This window comes from Pelodiscus sinensis, chromosome 1 (assembly GCF_052426305.1).
Source record: "Pelodiscus sinensis isolate ZL-2025 chromosome 1, ASM5242630v1, whole genome shotgun sequence".
In the NCBI taxonomy this organism is placed as follows: Eukaryota; Metazoa; Chordata; order Testudines; family Trionychidae; genus Pelodiscus; species Pelodiscus sinensis.
Window position 1 is genome coordinate 184,133,736 of NC_143052.1, and position 15,512 is coordinate 184,149,247.

At 42.6% G+C, this 15,512-nt stretch overlaps 1 protein-coding gene across 4 annotated transcripts in view; it reads right to left on the reverse strand.

Annotated features, from left to right (window-relative positions):
• The window catches only part of APP (amyloid beta precursor protein), a 313,107-nt gene that overhangs the window by 90,356 nt on the left and 207,239 nt on the right, over window positions 1-15,512 (reverse strand). For all 4 annotated transcript variants that reach the window (XM_089773561.1, XM_089773560.1, XM_089773555.1 and 1 more), the window contains one exon: window positions 7,487-7,620. In XM_089773561.1, the coding sequence (XP_089629687.1) occupies window positions 7,487-7,620 (134 nt within the window). The remainder of the gene's footprint in view (window positions 1-7,486; window positions 7,621-15,512) is intronic.

A 15,512-nucleotide genomic window follows, 5' to 3' on the forward strand; every position in this document is an offset into this window, starting at 1 on the left:
TCCGGAGGATCTCTTATTCCTACTTTGAAGTAGGAATAAGAGATCCTCCGGAATAGGGCTTTATAGGATATTTAAATCCCCCGCGGATTTCCCTATTCTGAAGTTGAAAATTAGCATGCCCCTTTCGGAAAAGGGGCCAGTGTAGACATAGCCGTACAATGCAGCATCCTGATACAACTTCCCAACAAGGAACCAACTCAGCCATAGATGCAAACAATTATATCACAACAAATTTTTGAAGATTTTTCACATGACAGGAAACAAATTTATTCCTGAGACTTTCACAGTAAACATAGGCAAACTATAGATGGATTTTGTGTGAAAAGACAATGATCTGTTATCAGTCACACTTTTAGCAAACTTGAAGTACTAACTAAAGGGATCCAAATCAATGAAAAACTGTCTCTGTCATTTTACCTGAACTGATGGGGATGAATTATGAGCAGGAGAAGTTGAGACACAAATGCAAGAGTCTGCATGTAGTTGGAGATGGGATGAGTAATGGCAAATATAATTTATTTGTCCCATCAGGTTTTTTAACATCACAAATCTTAGCCCCTCAGTTCTCACTGTGTGTGTGGAGGGGCGGGGGGAAAGGAGGAAGGGAGGGGAGGAGAGAGGAGTCAGATGCTGAGAAAACTGTACAAGAAACAGGATTATTTGAAGCATATGTAATAATTACATTTTCAGGTTTTTTAATATCTCAGTCTCTCTTTCAATAATTTCCCAGATCTATGACATTTTACTTCATTTATGAAATAGGCAAAAATGCTTGTTTTAACAGAATTGTATTTTACAGTTTTCTGGAGCTACAACTTCCATGCTTTTCCTGTTAATTGGTGTAATTCCAAATGCTATCATAATTTTTTAAATTACATACTCTCTCCATAAGGGTTTTGGAGTGTTTACACATTTGATTAGTTCACCTATATCAGTGGTCTCCAACCTTTTTACACCCAAGATCACTTTTTAAATCTCAGAACAGGCGAAGATCTACCGCCCTGCCCCTTCCTTGAAGCCCCTCCCCTTCCTTGAAGCCCCGCCCTCTCTATTCTCCTCCTGTCCATCACTTGCTATTCCCAGCCCTTACTCACACACTCTGATAAACAGTTTATTTTTAAATTATGCGATACATACAATTAAAATCACGTGTTTATAGTTATGAAATAAATGGTCTGTTTTTTATTCATGCTATTTAAATCTAAAATGAAGCATTTATAATTATACATTTTGTGGGGACAGAGTACTGTGGCTGGGGGCAGGGGAGAGGGAACAGGGTGCTGGGAGGGCAGAGGACAGGATTCTGCAGCAGGGGACAGAGTGCCAGTGCGGACAGAGTTCAGGGAGTGGGGACAGGAGTGGGGACAGAATTCAGGGAGTGGGGACGCGAATGGGGACAGAATTCGGGGAGTGGGGACGCGAATGGGGACAGCATTCTGTAGTTGGGGACAGGGGAGTGGGGACAGCATCCTGTAGCTGGGGACAGAGTTCGGGGAGTGGGGACAGGAATGGGGACAGCATTCTGTAGTTGGGGACAGAGTTCGGGGAGTGGGAACAACATTCTGTAGTTGAGGACAGGGGAGTGAGGACAGGGGAGTGGGATGCCAGTGGAGGCAGAGAGTCCCCTGCATCTCCCTCCTCCCAGCATTCCCCCCCCCGGAAACCAGCGCATGCCTGCCCAGGGGGCCGACCTCCCCACCCGCGCAGGGAAGTCCCGCGTGCGCCCGCCCCGGGGCCAACTCCCCCCTCCACGCAGGGAATCCCCGCGTGCACTCACCTGTCCCGGGGCCAACCCCCGTGCAGGAAAACTTCACACGCACGCACGCCTGCCCAGGGGGGCGAGCCCCCCACCCACACAGGGAAGCCCCGCGCGCCTGCCCCGGGGCCAACTCCCCCATTCACGCAGGGAAGCCCCGCGTGTGCCTGCCCCGGGGCCAATCCCCCCGTGCAGGAAAGCCTTGTGCGCGCCTGCCTAGGGGGCCGACCCCCCCACCCGCGCAGGGAAGCCCCACGGGCGCTTGTCCCGGCGCCAACCCCCTCCCCGTGCCGGGAAGCCCCGGGGCCAAACCCCCGCACGCCAGAAGCCGACACTACCTCCCCGTCTTCTCTCGAGGTAAGTAGTGGGACTTCTGGGGGGTGGGAGGGAAATGGGGGCGGGGCTGACAGGACACCTTGCGAGTGACTGGTCGAGGCCTCGAGATCGACCAGTAGCTCACAAGCGACCGGTTGGTGACCACGGACGTGTATGAATTAGAAAATACAAACACAGTTTATACAAAAAACATAGGTTAATTCAAACACAATGAAATGGGTTTCCACCCATGAAAGCTTATGTCCAAATAAATTTGTTAGTCTTTAAGGTGCCTCAGTATTCCTTGTTTCTTTTGCTGAAACACACTAAAATGTCCACTCCTCTGGAACTTGTCAAACACAATTAAAGTTCATACCAAGTTTTTAGGGATAAAACTTGAAAATGAGAGCCAAAATTGTAAGGAATAATTTAAAAACATCTTATTTTCTTGTATGCTGGCCTTTTATTTGCTTGGCTATTTTATTATTTTATTTTATTTTATTCACTGTTTAGCCATGCAGTAATTTTAAGATACTGCTTGCAGATGGCCACTTAAAAGATGCTATTGATAGATGCTCTGTGTAAGAGGCTATACAAGGATGTATTATAAAAGGCAGCCTCGCCAAGAGTTTGCTACACGAACAGTTTCAGATGAGACTACTTCACTTCACTATTGGGGTACAGTAAATAACTATCTCTTTACTTTTGCTTATCTATTGGAGACAAGAGTCACTTCCATGCTAATCAAACAAAGAGCTTGAGGACAGCTTCTGAATTAGCCTCTCTTATGTATCAGTACAATAGACAAATTTGCAACATTGTCAGCTTAGTCACCAAAGTAATTTTAATTAATCTGGTGATTTTCCTGAAAGGCAAAGGAGATCAGTGCTCTAATGTTTTCAATGGATTTATTTCAGCTTTTCTTTCTCTTTATTTGGAAGTGATAACTTCCATTTGTTATGCTTCTGGTGAGATACAGGTCAAAAAGCCAAGAATATACCCACCCACAATGTTACTTCCAATCTTTTCCATCCATGTGCAGATTTTTCTCTATATATGTCTAGAATAAATGTTTTATATGCATTCAGGCATATGTGAATGTGCACTAAGGATGTAAAATTTCGATTATTTGGGCTAATCAAATAGTCGATGCAATCTGCAATGACTATTTGATTAGTTGATAAGGACTCTTCTGTTACACTTCAAAGGCGAAAGCGCTGCAGGGAGCACCAGGCCAGTGGGGGACTCAAGCAGTCCCCCGTTGACGCCATGCTCCCCGTGGCGTTTCACAGTGGCAGTGCTGCATGGAGGCTGGGGCCAGCTGGGGAGTGCACAGCTGACCCCAGGCTCCATGCGGTGCTGCTGCTTAAGTGCTGCGTGCAGCCTGGGCCAGCTGGCCCAAGGCTGCAAACAACATTTCAAAGCAGCAGCACCACGTGGAATACAGGTTCTTGCCCCAGGCTCCACACGGCACTGCCACTTTGAAGCACCCCCTCCTCCTTCCCCTTCCCTTGCTGCCTCTTTATTATAGAGGCAGCAAGGGGGCGGGGTGGAAGCGACTAGTCAACTAGTCTGTTGACTGTCCGATAAGCATTTGCTTATCAGATAGTTGACTAGTCCTTTACATCCCTAATGTGCACCACCAGTAGAAATACAACACCTACCTGTGGGTGCTCTGCTAATCAGCTGGGCAGCATTTGAAACCTCCTGAGCATCTGTACAAGCAAATACTTACAGGTAACTCTGATCCTCTGCCCTACTAGCTTGCTATCATATGTTCTATGTATAGATTTAAAACAAAGAGCCAGATATCAATCACTTGCCTTATTTACCTGTAAAGTGCCAACCACAGTGATGATACTACATTAAAAAGCAGGGTGAACTTGTTTAACTTTAAAATGAATTCAAATTAGATAGAACAGGTGCAGAGATGGACTACTCAGATGATTGAAGGATGGAAAACCTAAATTATGAAAGGAGACTCAAAGAGTTTGGCTTATTTAGCCTATCAAAGAAAAGATAGAGGTGAAATAAACTTACTCTCTATAAACACATCAGAGGGATAAATGCCAGGGAGGGAGAGGAATTATTTAAGCTAAATGCTGATTTGGACATAAGAACAGATGGATATAAACTGGCCATTCAATAAGTTTAGGTGAGGACTTGTAACCATCAGAGGAATGAAGTTCTGGAACAGCCTTCAGTGGGGGCAAAAACTTAAACTGTCTTTGAGACTGGTAGATTAGTTTATGAAGGGGATAGTTTGACGGGACTGCCCATAATGGCATGTGGCGCATTAGTAACTGCCAGTAGCAAAAATCCCCAACCTATGGAGCTAGGACACTAGATGAATCATAGAATCATAGGACTGGAAGGGACCTCGAGAGGTCATCGAGTCCAGCCCCCCACCCTCAAGGCAGGACCAAGCTCCGTCTACACCATCCCTGACAGATGTCTATCTAACCTGTTCTTAAATATCTCCAGAGAGGGAGATTCCACCACCTCCCTTGGCAATTTATTCCAATATTTGACCACCCTGACAGTTAGGAATTTTTTCCTAATGTCCAATCTAAACCTCCCCTGCTGCAGCTGCACTTTAAGCCCATTACTCCTTGTCCTGTCCTCAGAAACCAAGAGGAACAAATTTTCTCCTTCCTCCTTGTGACACCCTTTTAGATATTTGAAAACCGCTATCATGTCCCCCCTTAATCTTCTTTTTTCCAAACTAAACAAGCCCTGTTCACGAAGCCTGGCTTCATAGGTCATGTTCTCTAAACCTTTAATCGTTCTTGTCGCTCTTCTCTGTACCCTTTCCAATTTCTCCACATCTTTCTTGAAATGTGGCGCCCAGAACTGGACACAGTACTCCAGCTGAGGCCTAACTAGTGCAGAGTAGAGCGGCAGAATGACTTCACGAGTTTTGCTTACAACACACCTGTTGATACAACCTAGAATCATATTTGCTTTTTTTCCAACAGCATCACACTGTTGACTCATATTCAACTTGTGGTCCACTATGACCCCTAGATCCCTTTCCGCCATGCTCCTTCCTAGACATTCGCTTCCCATCTTGTATGTATGGAACTGATTGTTCCTTCCTAAGTGGAGCACTTTGCATTTCTCTTTATTAAACCTCATCCTGTTTACCTCTGACCATTTCTCTAACTTGTTAAGGTCACTTTGAATTATGTCCCTATCCTCCAAAGAAGTTGCAACCCCACCCAGTTTAGTGTCATCTGCAAACTTAATAAGCGTACTCTCTATCCCAATATCTACATAATTGATGAAGATATTGAACAGTACGGGCTCTAAGTTACTACAGACAATTCTTTCCCAGGAATTTGGATCATGGGTCTTGCCCACGTGGCTCCAGGTCTAATTGACTGGTACATCTGAGAATGGGAAGAATTTCCTCAAAGATCTGATTGGCAGAATCCTGGAAATGTTTTGCCTTCTTCTGCTGCATAGTGCACACATCATTTGCAAGTTTAAGCTAGTGTAAATGGTGTAATCTCTGTAACTAAGTTTTCAACCTTGATCTGAGGACTTCAGTGACCCAGGAGTGGGTGGATGAGCTTCTGTGGCTTTCAAAGTGCAAGAGGTCATACTTAATGATCAAAACAGTGCCTTCTGACCATAAAGTATAAATCTATGTGCTCTCAACGACCTTGTGCCTCCATATTAATGAATATAAGGAGGTACACACCTGACACCACTCAATTGCTTCTCAATTACCAAGCAGAGCCTCCACAGCCAAGGGGATGGAGTGTGGGAGGTAGACTACTGAAAGGGACCAAACATATTGAAGAACTCGAGTTATTGTAAGGTTAGTAACTGCTCCTTCTTCTTTAAGCCTACGTACCTACAGCAAAGACTCCCAAGCAGGAACTCAAAGAGGAGGCAGGTGAGTGCTGAGAAAGCAAGTTTAGGATAGTTTGGAGTACTGAGCTGAATCCCGGAGCCATTGGGGAAGTGGCACTGGAGGGCAATAAGTAGTATGAAGATTGCTTGATACTGCTTGTGGGAAGAGACATTAGAAGCCCAGAAGGGAAAACCATTTGGTAACCTGGCCAGAGGGCCAAGCCACGAAGAGGTAGCAGAAATTCTTGGAGCAAAAGAAGGGCTGCAGACTCCAAAAGAGGCAGATCTCTGTGTGAATCTGTGGGAAGGGGGATCCCTCTTGTGAGCTATTAGAGTGACCAAAAGGAGGCACCATCCTAGTGTTCATTGGCGCACCCTGTCACACAGAGCTTATACCCCAGGATCTTTGTAACCCAAGAGCTAGCAGACCAAAGCAAAGAGGAGAGAAAACAGAAAAAAAGGAGGGGAACCCCTTCTAAATACAAATGTATAGACTGAAGAAATAAAAATAGCTACAAAAATAAGGAAACATTTCTAGAATGATAAACTAAGAAAGGACAGAAGATGAGCATAAACAGACATGTGATTGTTCCATTGAGTTGCAGGCAGTTGATTAGGAACAGCAGCAGAAGACCTGTGCTTCCCATATGCATTGTTTGGAGGTACAAGGTGCCACTCTGAGCAGGTGCAGGCCTGTGGATGTTGTTTTACAGTTTCCAGTCAAGAGTTCACAGGCACATGAGTAGGGATGTTAAGTATCAGTTAATTAACTAATCAAGTAGTCAATAGAATTTCGATTAGTTGATGGGGGGAGGGGTGATCCCGCTGCAGCTCTGCACTTTAAATGCAACTGTTCAGTCCTGGCTCATGCTGCCCCCAGGATGCTGAGCATTTACTACTACTTGTACCTCACAATCTTGTACCTACTTGTTACGTCCATACTGCAATTGCATTTCGAAAGAAATTTGAAAGAACAGAGGGGTTTTTCCGACATGGTTAATTTTTCACAAAAAGGTATGTATGGACAGGGAAGAGGGAGTTCTTTTGAAAGAAGAGGAAAGAGGAAAAAGCACAGGAGCCCTGGTGGCCATTCCATCCACAGCAATCACAGCTTAAATGCGAGAGAGGGTCTATTCAGTGTGGATGCTATCTTTTGAAAAAGCAGATGGCTTTTTCGATGCACTTTTTCAGTGTGGACGCTCTCTTTCGGAAGATGTTTTTCTGGAAGATCTCTTCCGAAAGAAACCTGAAGTCTAGACATAGCCTTAAAGTGCAGAGCTGCAGTGGGGTTGGCTCTTGGGGGCTGATACAGAGGCAGAGGGGGAAGAAGGGAGTGACTAGTCGAGTACTCACTCGACTAGTCACTCACATCTCTAATAGTGAGCACGCACAGAACATATACTTGAAGAAGGGAAGTGTTCACCTCTCTATTCTACTGCAGATTTGAAGAGAAGCAGGTAAAAGCCATACAAGTTTGCCCAAAACACAGGAAGGTATCCTGTGATGCTTCTGACAAGACATCAACCTTAATTATGAATGACCAGTATGACTTACTTGAGACATTCTTTCACGGTGCTTGGCTTCAAGTCTCTCTTTGGCTTTCTGGAAATGGGCATGTTCATTCTCATCACCAGGCGTCTCCAAGTATTTGTCAACAGCATCAGGAGTGCTGGCAGCTGTGGTGGGGACTAGGGTAGGAGTTTTATAGGAGAAAAGGGGGGGAAAAGCACAAATTTTCAGTTTAGTATAAATAAAGTTATTTAATACTGGAACAAATATTATTCTTTTCCCAGTATAACGAACCCAAGTAACTTCAGTCAGGAGACTGGCTTTATAAAACTTCTATATCAACTATATTAACACAGGACAAAGGTTTAACATTTTTGTTAGAACTCGGGAAAAACTCTTTCACTCAGTACAATGTTACTTAACAGATTAGGAGCTATTGGCAAAGGAAACATGCAAAGAGCAAACACACTTGGCACTACCTCAGGTACATAAACTGACAGTAGACACATTTTTCAAAATAACAGGCTCTATTTTTAAAGATTAAAAATGCACAACAAAACACACACACACTTTAAAGCATCTACAGAGACCATATAAGTCACAACCACACTGTAGCACTGAAGGGTTAATAAGAACACTTTTAAAAAAAATCAACCTATTCTTTAGTGATTCAGTAGCAATTAACAACTGCTAAGCAATAAGGGGAAAATATTTCTATTAGAAATTTACCAAAAATCATGGCCTCTACGACCTCTCTTATATTGCAATCTTTAGGGTTATTCCATAATTTTTATAGCACTCTACTATATTTTGAACATTTTAAGATTTCCTTTAAACAAAACGCACTTATTGCAAAGTACAGCTGTAACAACAGAAACAAATACAACCCTCCAGGGAAAAAGTGGAACCCTTCTCTAGTATGTTTATATGTAATCTTTAAAGCCTGATAGTAGTAGTAATAATGATAATCTAAAAATACAATTTCTTTTTATATTGAACTCTCCTGTTCTTTGTCTGAAATCTGAATGTGAATGGAATTTTTAGTTATACAATTACAATGCCAAAGAATCAAGAAATCTAAAAGCTGTATTATTTTTACTACTGTCATCATCATGCAATTATGATGTAATGTAAATATAATACAGTCACCTACACATACTCATCCACACTGATAGTAGCCAACATACATTTATTAATTAATATTTTGTACATATGCCCGGCTTTATAAATGGTATTTCTTGCAACAATCCTGTGAGGGAAGTAAGGAGTTATCCCTATTTTACAGATAATGAAACTGAAACATAAAAGGATCACTTATTTAGCCTAACAACATGTAATCAGATAGTTCAAGAGACAAGATTCAAACTCATAAGAATTACTGGCTCCTGATTCTTTGCTTTTTTAATCAGACCAAGCTGTCCCCAGTTGTCACAGTACTAAACATGAAAGTTTAAACTCACAAACATACCACTTACATTGTATGTGCTGGATGCCCATGCTGTTTTTAATTACAGTACAAAATTTTTATAGATGTGTCTTAAATTTATAAGATGCTTTCCAAATGAAAGATAAGGCAAATACAGTAAAACTCCATTAGTCCGGCATCCAATGCTCCGGGACTCCTGATGGTTCGGCACCATCAGGAACCCGGAAGTGCTGGGGCAGCCGGACAGGCTTCCCCCATTCAGCTGCTGCTGAAACTGACCAGCAGCTGAATCGGGGAAGCCGGAAGCAGAGTAGCTGGGAGTGCTGCCGGGTTGGTCTCGTAGTGCCGCCCCTGGGGGCTGCGGGACCAACCCGGCAGCACCCCAGCTGCTCTGTCCCCGGGGTCCCCGATTCAGCTGCTGCTGAAACAGATCCGGATGCTGGGGAAGAGCAGCTGGGGTGCTGTGGGGTTGGTCCCGTAACGCCGCCCCTTGGCGCTGGGGGACCAACCCGGCAGGACCCCAGCTGCTCTGCCCCAGGGGTCCCCAAGTCAGCCGCTGCTGAAACAGATCAGCGGCTGATTCCAGGAAGCCCCGGGCAGAGCAGCTCTGCCCCGGGCTTCCTGGAATCAGCCGCTGATCTGTTTCAGCAGCGGCTGAATCGGGGACCCCTGGGGCAGAGCACCTGGGGTCTTGCCGGGTTGGTCCTGCAGGGCCGTACTTTGGCGCTGTGGGACCAACCCGGCAGCACTCCAGCTGCTCTGCCCCAGGCGTCCCCAAGAGCAGCTGGGGTGCTGCCGGGTTGGTCCCGCAGCCCCGAGGGGCAGCGCTACGGGACCAACCGGGCAGTACCCCAGCTGCTCTGTCCAAGGCGTCCCCAAGAGCAGCTGGAGTGCTGCTGGGTTTGTGCCATAGCACCGCCCCTCGGCGCTGCGGGACCAACCCGGCAGTACCCCAGCTGCTCTATTGCAGGCATCCCTGATTCAGCTGCTGCTGAAACTGACCAGCAGCGGCTGAATCAGGGACGCCTGGGGCAGAGCCGGACTATTGTAAGGGTGGGCTATGAGGGGTCTGGGGTGGCATCCCCTCCCACCCCACTCTAGACCCCTCATAGGCTCCCCCTTCTGACAGTCCGGCATATCTGATAATCCGGCACCCCCTGGGTCCTAAAGGTGCCGGATTATCGGAAGTTTACTGTAATTTGTTTCAAATTCAGATATTCCTGTGATAGTTCAATATTCTCTATTGGAGTCTCAAAGGGTAGCCGTGTTATTCTGTATCTTTCAGATGGGCTTGAGTGGAGAATCATTTATCAGACTGACGAATTCCAAGTAAGTTCAAGTTCTAAGGGTATGTCTACACTGCATTCCTCTTTTGAGAGAGGAATGCAAATGCAGCTGAGCAAAATTGCAAATGAAGTGTGGATTTGAATTTCCTGCACTTCATTTGCATAATGGCATCTGTGTGCTTTTTCAAAATACCCTATTAAAAAAAACGTCATCTAGATGGGATTATTTTGGAAAAACCCTTCTTTGGAAATAACCCTTACTCCTTAAAAAAATGAGGTTTAAGGGCTCTTTCAAAAAAGTGGTTTTTTTTCGAAGAATTGCGTTTAGATGGCACTTTCACTTTCGAAAACCCTTTTTTGAAAAAGCACTCGGATGACATTATGCAAATGAAGCAAGGGATATTTAAATTCCCGCTTCATTTACATTTTCGATCTGCCTAATTTACATCCCTCTTTGAAAAGAGGGATGTACTCTAACTCTAGACATACCTTTAATGATCAGAGTGAAGGGAAAGCTCTGTGTTTTTCTTAAAATATTTCAAAAATGCAACTTTCTATCTTTGTGCTTAATGTTTGTCACATGACACTTTTCTGATTTCCTCCATGTATTTCCTTCTGCTTAAACCACAGTTATTAAAACAAAGTAAAACTAAAATATGTATTGTAAAGAAAAGCTTTAAATGTAAAAAGTGATTAAATAATAGTGCAGTACATATGTATGCAAATTTAACCTTTAATTTATTGCACAGGAAAAAAGGCCTGGGCTTTGGAATAACTTATGACTAAATTTTCTGAAGAGATCAGGATATTGGGTGCTGAGCTGTTGTGAAAGTCTGGACCCAATTATGTGTGTTGAGTACTTTCTACTGATGCTACTCTACCTACGGTAGTAACTGTGGAAGTTGTAGCTAAGAGAAAGATCAGCTTTTTTTTTTTTTTTTTAAACCAACTCACTGCTCAGAACAGCTCTCACTGGTGGAAAATAAAGACTATGAAGTTTGCTAGTAGAGGCATAGCAAATGTACCTGCATCTAAAAAAAACCAATGTAGATGAAACTTAGAAAATTGGAAATAGAAATAAAATCCAGAAATAGAGATAAGCTGAAATGGACCTACATGTCACTGGGATACAGAATTGAACAACTGTGCCCAGAATTGAACAACTGAGATATTGCAGCTAAGAGGAATAAAGCTATTCCTTGGGGCTATGTCTAGACTACATCCCTTTTTTGTAAAAGGGATGTAAATTAGACGTATCGCAATTGCTAATGAAGCGGGGATTTAAATCTCCCCCACTTCATTAGCATAAACATGGCTGCCGCTTTTTTTCGGCACGGAGCTTTGCCGGAAAAAAGCACCAGTCTAGACGCGGATCTTGCGGAAAATAAAGCCTTTTCCGAAAGATCCCTTATCCCTCTATGAAATAAGGGATAAGGGATCTTTCGGAAAAGGCTTTATTTTCCGCAAGATCTGCATCTAGACTGGCGCTTTTTTCCGGCAAAGCTCCGTGCCGAAAAAAAGCCGCAGCCATTTTTATGCTAATGAAGCTGGGGAGATTTAAATCCCCGCTTCATTAGCAATTGCGATACGTCTAATTTACATCCCTTTTATGAAAAAGGGATGTAGTCTAGACGTAGCCTGGATGTATAAACAAAAGAATGTCAAGAAGGACTAGGAAGGTGGTGCTACCTCTTTTAATGTTATTAGTGAGACCATGACTAATATATACTTTATCCAGCTCTGGTGTCCAAAGGATATTGACATATAAACAAGGGTTCAGAAAAAGCCACAACCATGCTTTGAGGTCTAGAAAACACATCTTATACCAAGGGACTTAAGCTCAATTTAGTTCATTCAAGAAAAGGTTAAACTATAAGAATCACAAAAAACTATAAAGGGAAGTAATTTCTGATAGCAGACTGTTCTTTAATTTAGCAGGAAAAAAAAGGAATAATAAAGCCTAATGGCTGGATGTCCAAGCTAGATAAATTCAGACTAGAAAGAAGGTGCATATTTTTAACAGTGAGGGTAATTAAGCTTAGGAAAAAACAAGAAACTTTACTGAGGGTGGGGGCATTAGAATCTTTAAATCAAGACTGGAGGCCTTTCTGAAAGATAAGCTATAGCTCAGACACATGGGATGGGTGAGGTTCAATAGCCTGTTTTATGCAGGAGTCTTTCTGGCTTTAAACTCTATTAATCCAATCTACTGTTGTCAACAGAACTAGAGGGACTGCAGTGGTACGGAGCATCCAACATCAACATTACCTGACTTCTGCCTCACAGAATGCGCCACGTACACTGGGAATAAGCATCCCTGCAATCCCATTAAACATCAGGAATATTATAGTTATTCCAGACCACTCCCTTAAGCAGAGGCATGATTGTCTAGGACCACTTGCATATGTTCTCATTTTTGGTTTGTTCCATTGCTTGTTTTGAATGATCCTGTCCTGTGTAAGAAGCTTCATACAGTAAGCTTTATACTGCAGAGCCCACAGTGCAGGGCAGCAGCCGGCTCTCTGGGAGCTGGTGTGCGCCAGAAGCCAGCTTTTAAGCCAGCTCCCAGCATGTACCAGCTCCCGGCCCTACTCTCAAGCTGTGTCTTTATTGCAAGCCTCTTCCACAAGAGGAAATGCAAATGGAGTGCTCATTTGCAAAGTCTGTGTTCTCATTTGCATTTCCTCTTCTGATCCCTTTTGTGCAAGAAAAAGCCGTGTAGATGGCTCCTTTTTGCACAAAAAAACCTTTTTGTGCAAGAGCTGTTCTTACGTTTAATTAAGAGTAAAAGAATGAAGAAAAAAACTGAAAGAAAAAGCTTAGCGTTTCTATTAGAATATTAAGAACACTGAAGTTCATTAGAATGTGGAATAGTCTCCCATTTGAAAAGGAAAAAAGTCCTCTTTCTTGTGGCATTTAAAACTAGAATTCACTTTCCTGTAGTGAACAATCCTGCACTGTCAGAAGATGGATGATTACGCAGATATTTTCCATTTCTCTTTGCTATGACTAGTGTTTATATAGCTTCATCTGTAACTGGAAAAACTTAAAAAACAACCAATAGACTAACAAAAATATGTAGATGGTATCATGAACTCTCGTGGGTACAACCCAGCTGAACGGAGCTTTAAAAGTCCAGATCCAAGAATAAATAAGGGGTGGGAGAAGAAAGAGAGAAAGGGAGAAAAGAAGTGAATTAGAGGATTCAAGTTACAAGAAGCTGATACGAACAATTTCACTTTCTCTAAATATCCATTGTTTAGTTGGTTAAGTCATTAGGATGTGGAAGATAGCGTGCTAGTCAGCCAACGTCTTTATTGATACCTTTAAGAAATTTTTATATATATAAAAAAATTAGGGCTGTTAATTGATGTGCATTAATACCTGCAATTAACACAGAGCAGGATTAATGTGTTAATTTTTTAATGCATTAATCGCAGGCATTAATGCTGCACTGCCCCTTTGAAGTGCTCATTAGGAGCCTGGGATCAGCTGGGGACTCCAGCTGACCCCAGGTTCCCATGGTGCTGCCCCTTGGAAATGCCAGGGCAGCCTTTCCAACGGGCAGCGCTGCTCCAAGCCAGGGTCAGCTGATCCAGGGCTCATGCGGTGCTGCCCTTTGAAACGCCGCACAGTGTTTCAAAGGGGCAGTGCACATGATAAATGGCGATTTTTTAAATTGCTTGACAGCCCCAATATATTCTATATGTAGTGTTTTAAAACTGTGTTCAGAAGTTAATTCATGTTAGCTTACTTCTAAAAATGGAAATAAGTGTCCAAATAACAATTTCAAAATAAAAAGGGAGAACATCAGTCAATCTGGTGTAAGACATTTATAAAAACCCTTTAAAAAGAAGTCTGCTTAAAAATCAAGGTCACTGAGCAATTTATTTAGTTTGTGTTTTCACAAAGTCCAAAACAATTATAGTGGGAGTTCTCCAGTTATGTATCTCAAAGAAAAACCCACTAAGTTGGACTAATAGCAGCTTAAAAATTGCTTTCTTACAACAATAAAAAAACTACAACAAAGAGGAAACATTTACAACGCTACCAGTCTAATTCTAACATGAGCAAAAGTTTTTGTTAAAATCTTTAATTGCTCCTTTCACGCTAATGTTAATTGTTATTTGAATAATTTGGGAACATTACATGTTATAGGTATATCACAGACTTTTCCCTCCCAGTACGCACAGCAAATGCTCTTGGATAAACATCAACAGTATGTAAGAATACCATAAAGATTTTTTTTGTCATCTGTTTGATTTTATGAAGATACTAGTAAATAAATGTAAGCTTCAATTTTCTATACTGTTAAATTAGGTATTCTGAGTAGATAACAGCTACTTGGTGAAACCTGAAAGAAAAAATATGTGCAAACTTGCTGGAGGACAGGAGAGAAAAGTGTGAGGTTTCTTCCTAATCAGAATGCTCATTTCTTCATGAATAATGCCTATGAGATTCTTTATAGATTCCTGGACAGGTGACTTAGAGTCTAAAAGCATTAAGTTTAATATAATAAATTAAATAAAATAATAAGGCTCTAAGTTTCCAGGAAACATAGGTTTAAATTTCAACAGGGCCATTGCCTTTTGCAGTTTAGAGAGTCTTTCAAATATGATCGTAAAAGATGCGCTCTCCCCTCCTTTTTTTTTGTAATAAAGTAAGAATATTTTTTGAGTTAGAAGAGATGACCCTGGCAGTCCCTTCTAATCCTTTGGTTCTGTGAAAATTTCCCATCTCCCAAAACATGGCTGAAAGTGCTGATAAAAAGAATTCACATATAAGTGCCAAACACACCATTACAGAGTACTGATACACAGTGCTTAATTTGTCCAATGGCTTAGTCCCAGTACCTCAAGGCATGACAGTTCATAATCCTAGCACCTCTGTGCTTGCCACATCAGTAATGAAAGTAAAAACACGCCAAACAAAAACAAAAAAAACCCTGGCTGAGCTCCAGAACCTCTCTCACTACAAATTAAGTGCTGCTTATAAGTACAGTATTCTATGAAAACAGCATTTGTGTATTTAAAGTAGGGTTGCCAGGTGTCCAGTTTTGAACTGGACAGTCCAGTATTTGAGCTTTCTACTCAGGAAACAAATTGAGAAATATAAATGAGAGGATATAAATGTCCAGTATTTTCTAAATAAGATGTAATGTAGATTGTGATGTAAGGTCAAGTGTGTCTGGTATTTTTGTTGAAACCATCTGGCAATCCTAATTGAAAGGGTACAGTTTCAAATATAAGGGCATATACAGGTTGAACCTCCCTGATTTAGCTGCCTCAGGAGCAGACCAGTCCAGGACAAGGGAGTTTTCCAGATGATGGAAGGTTGTGGGGGAAGCGGGGAGAAGAGG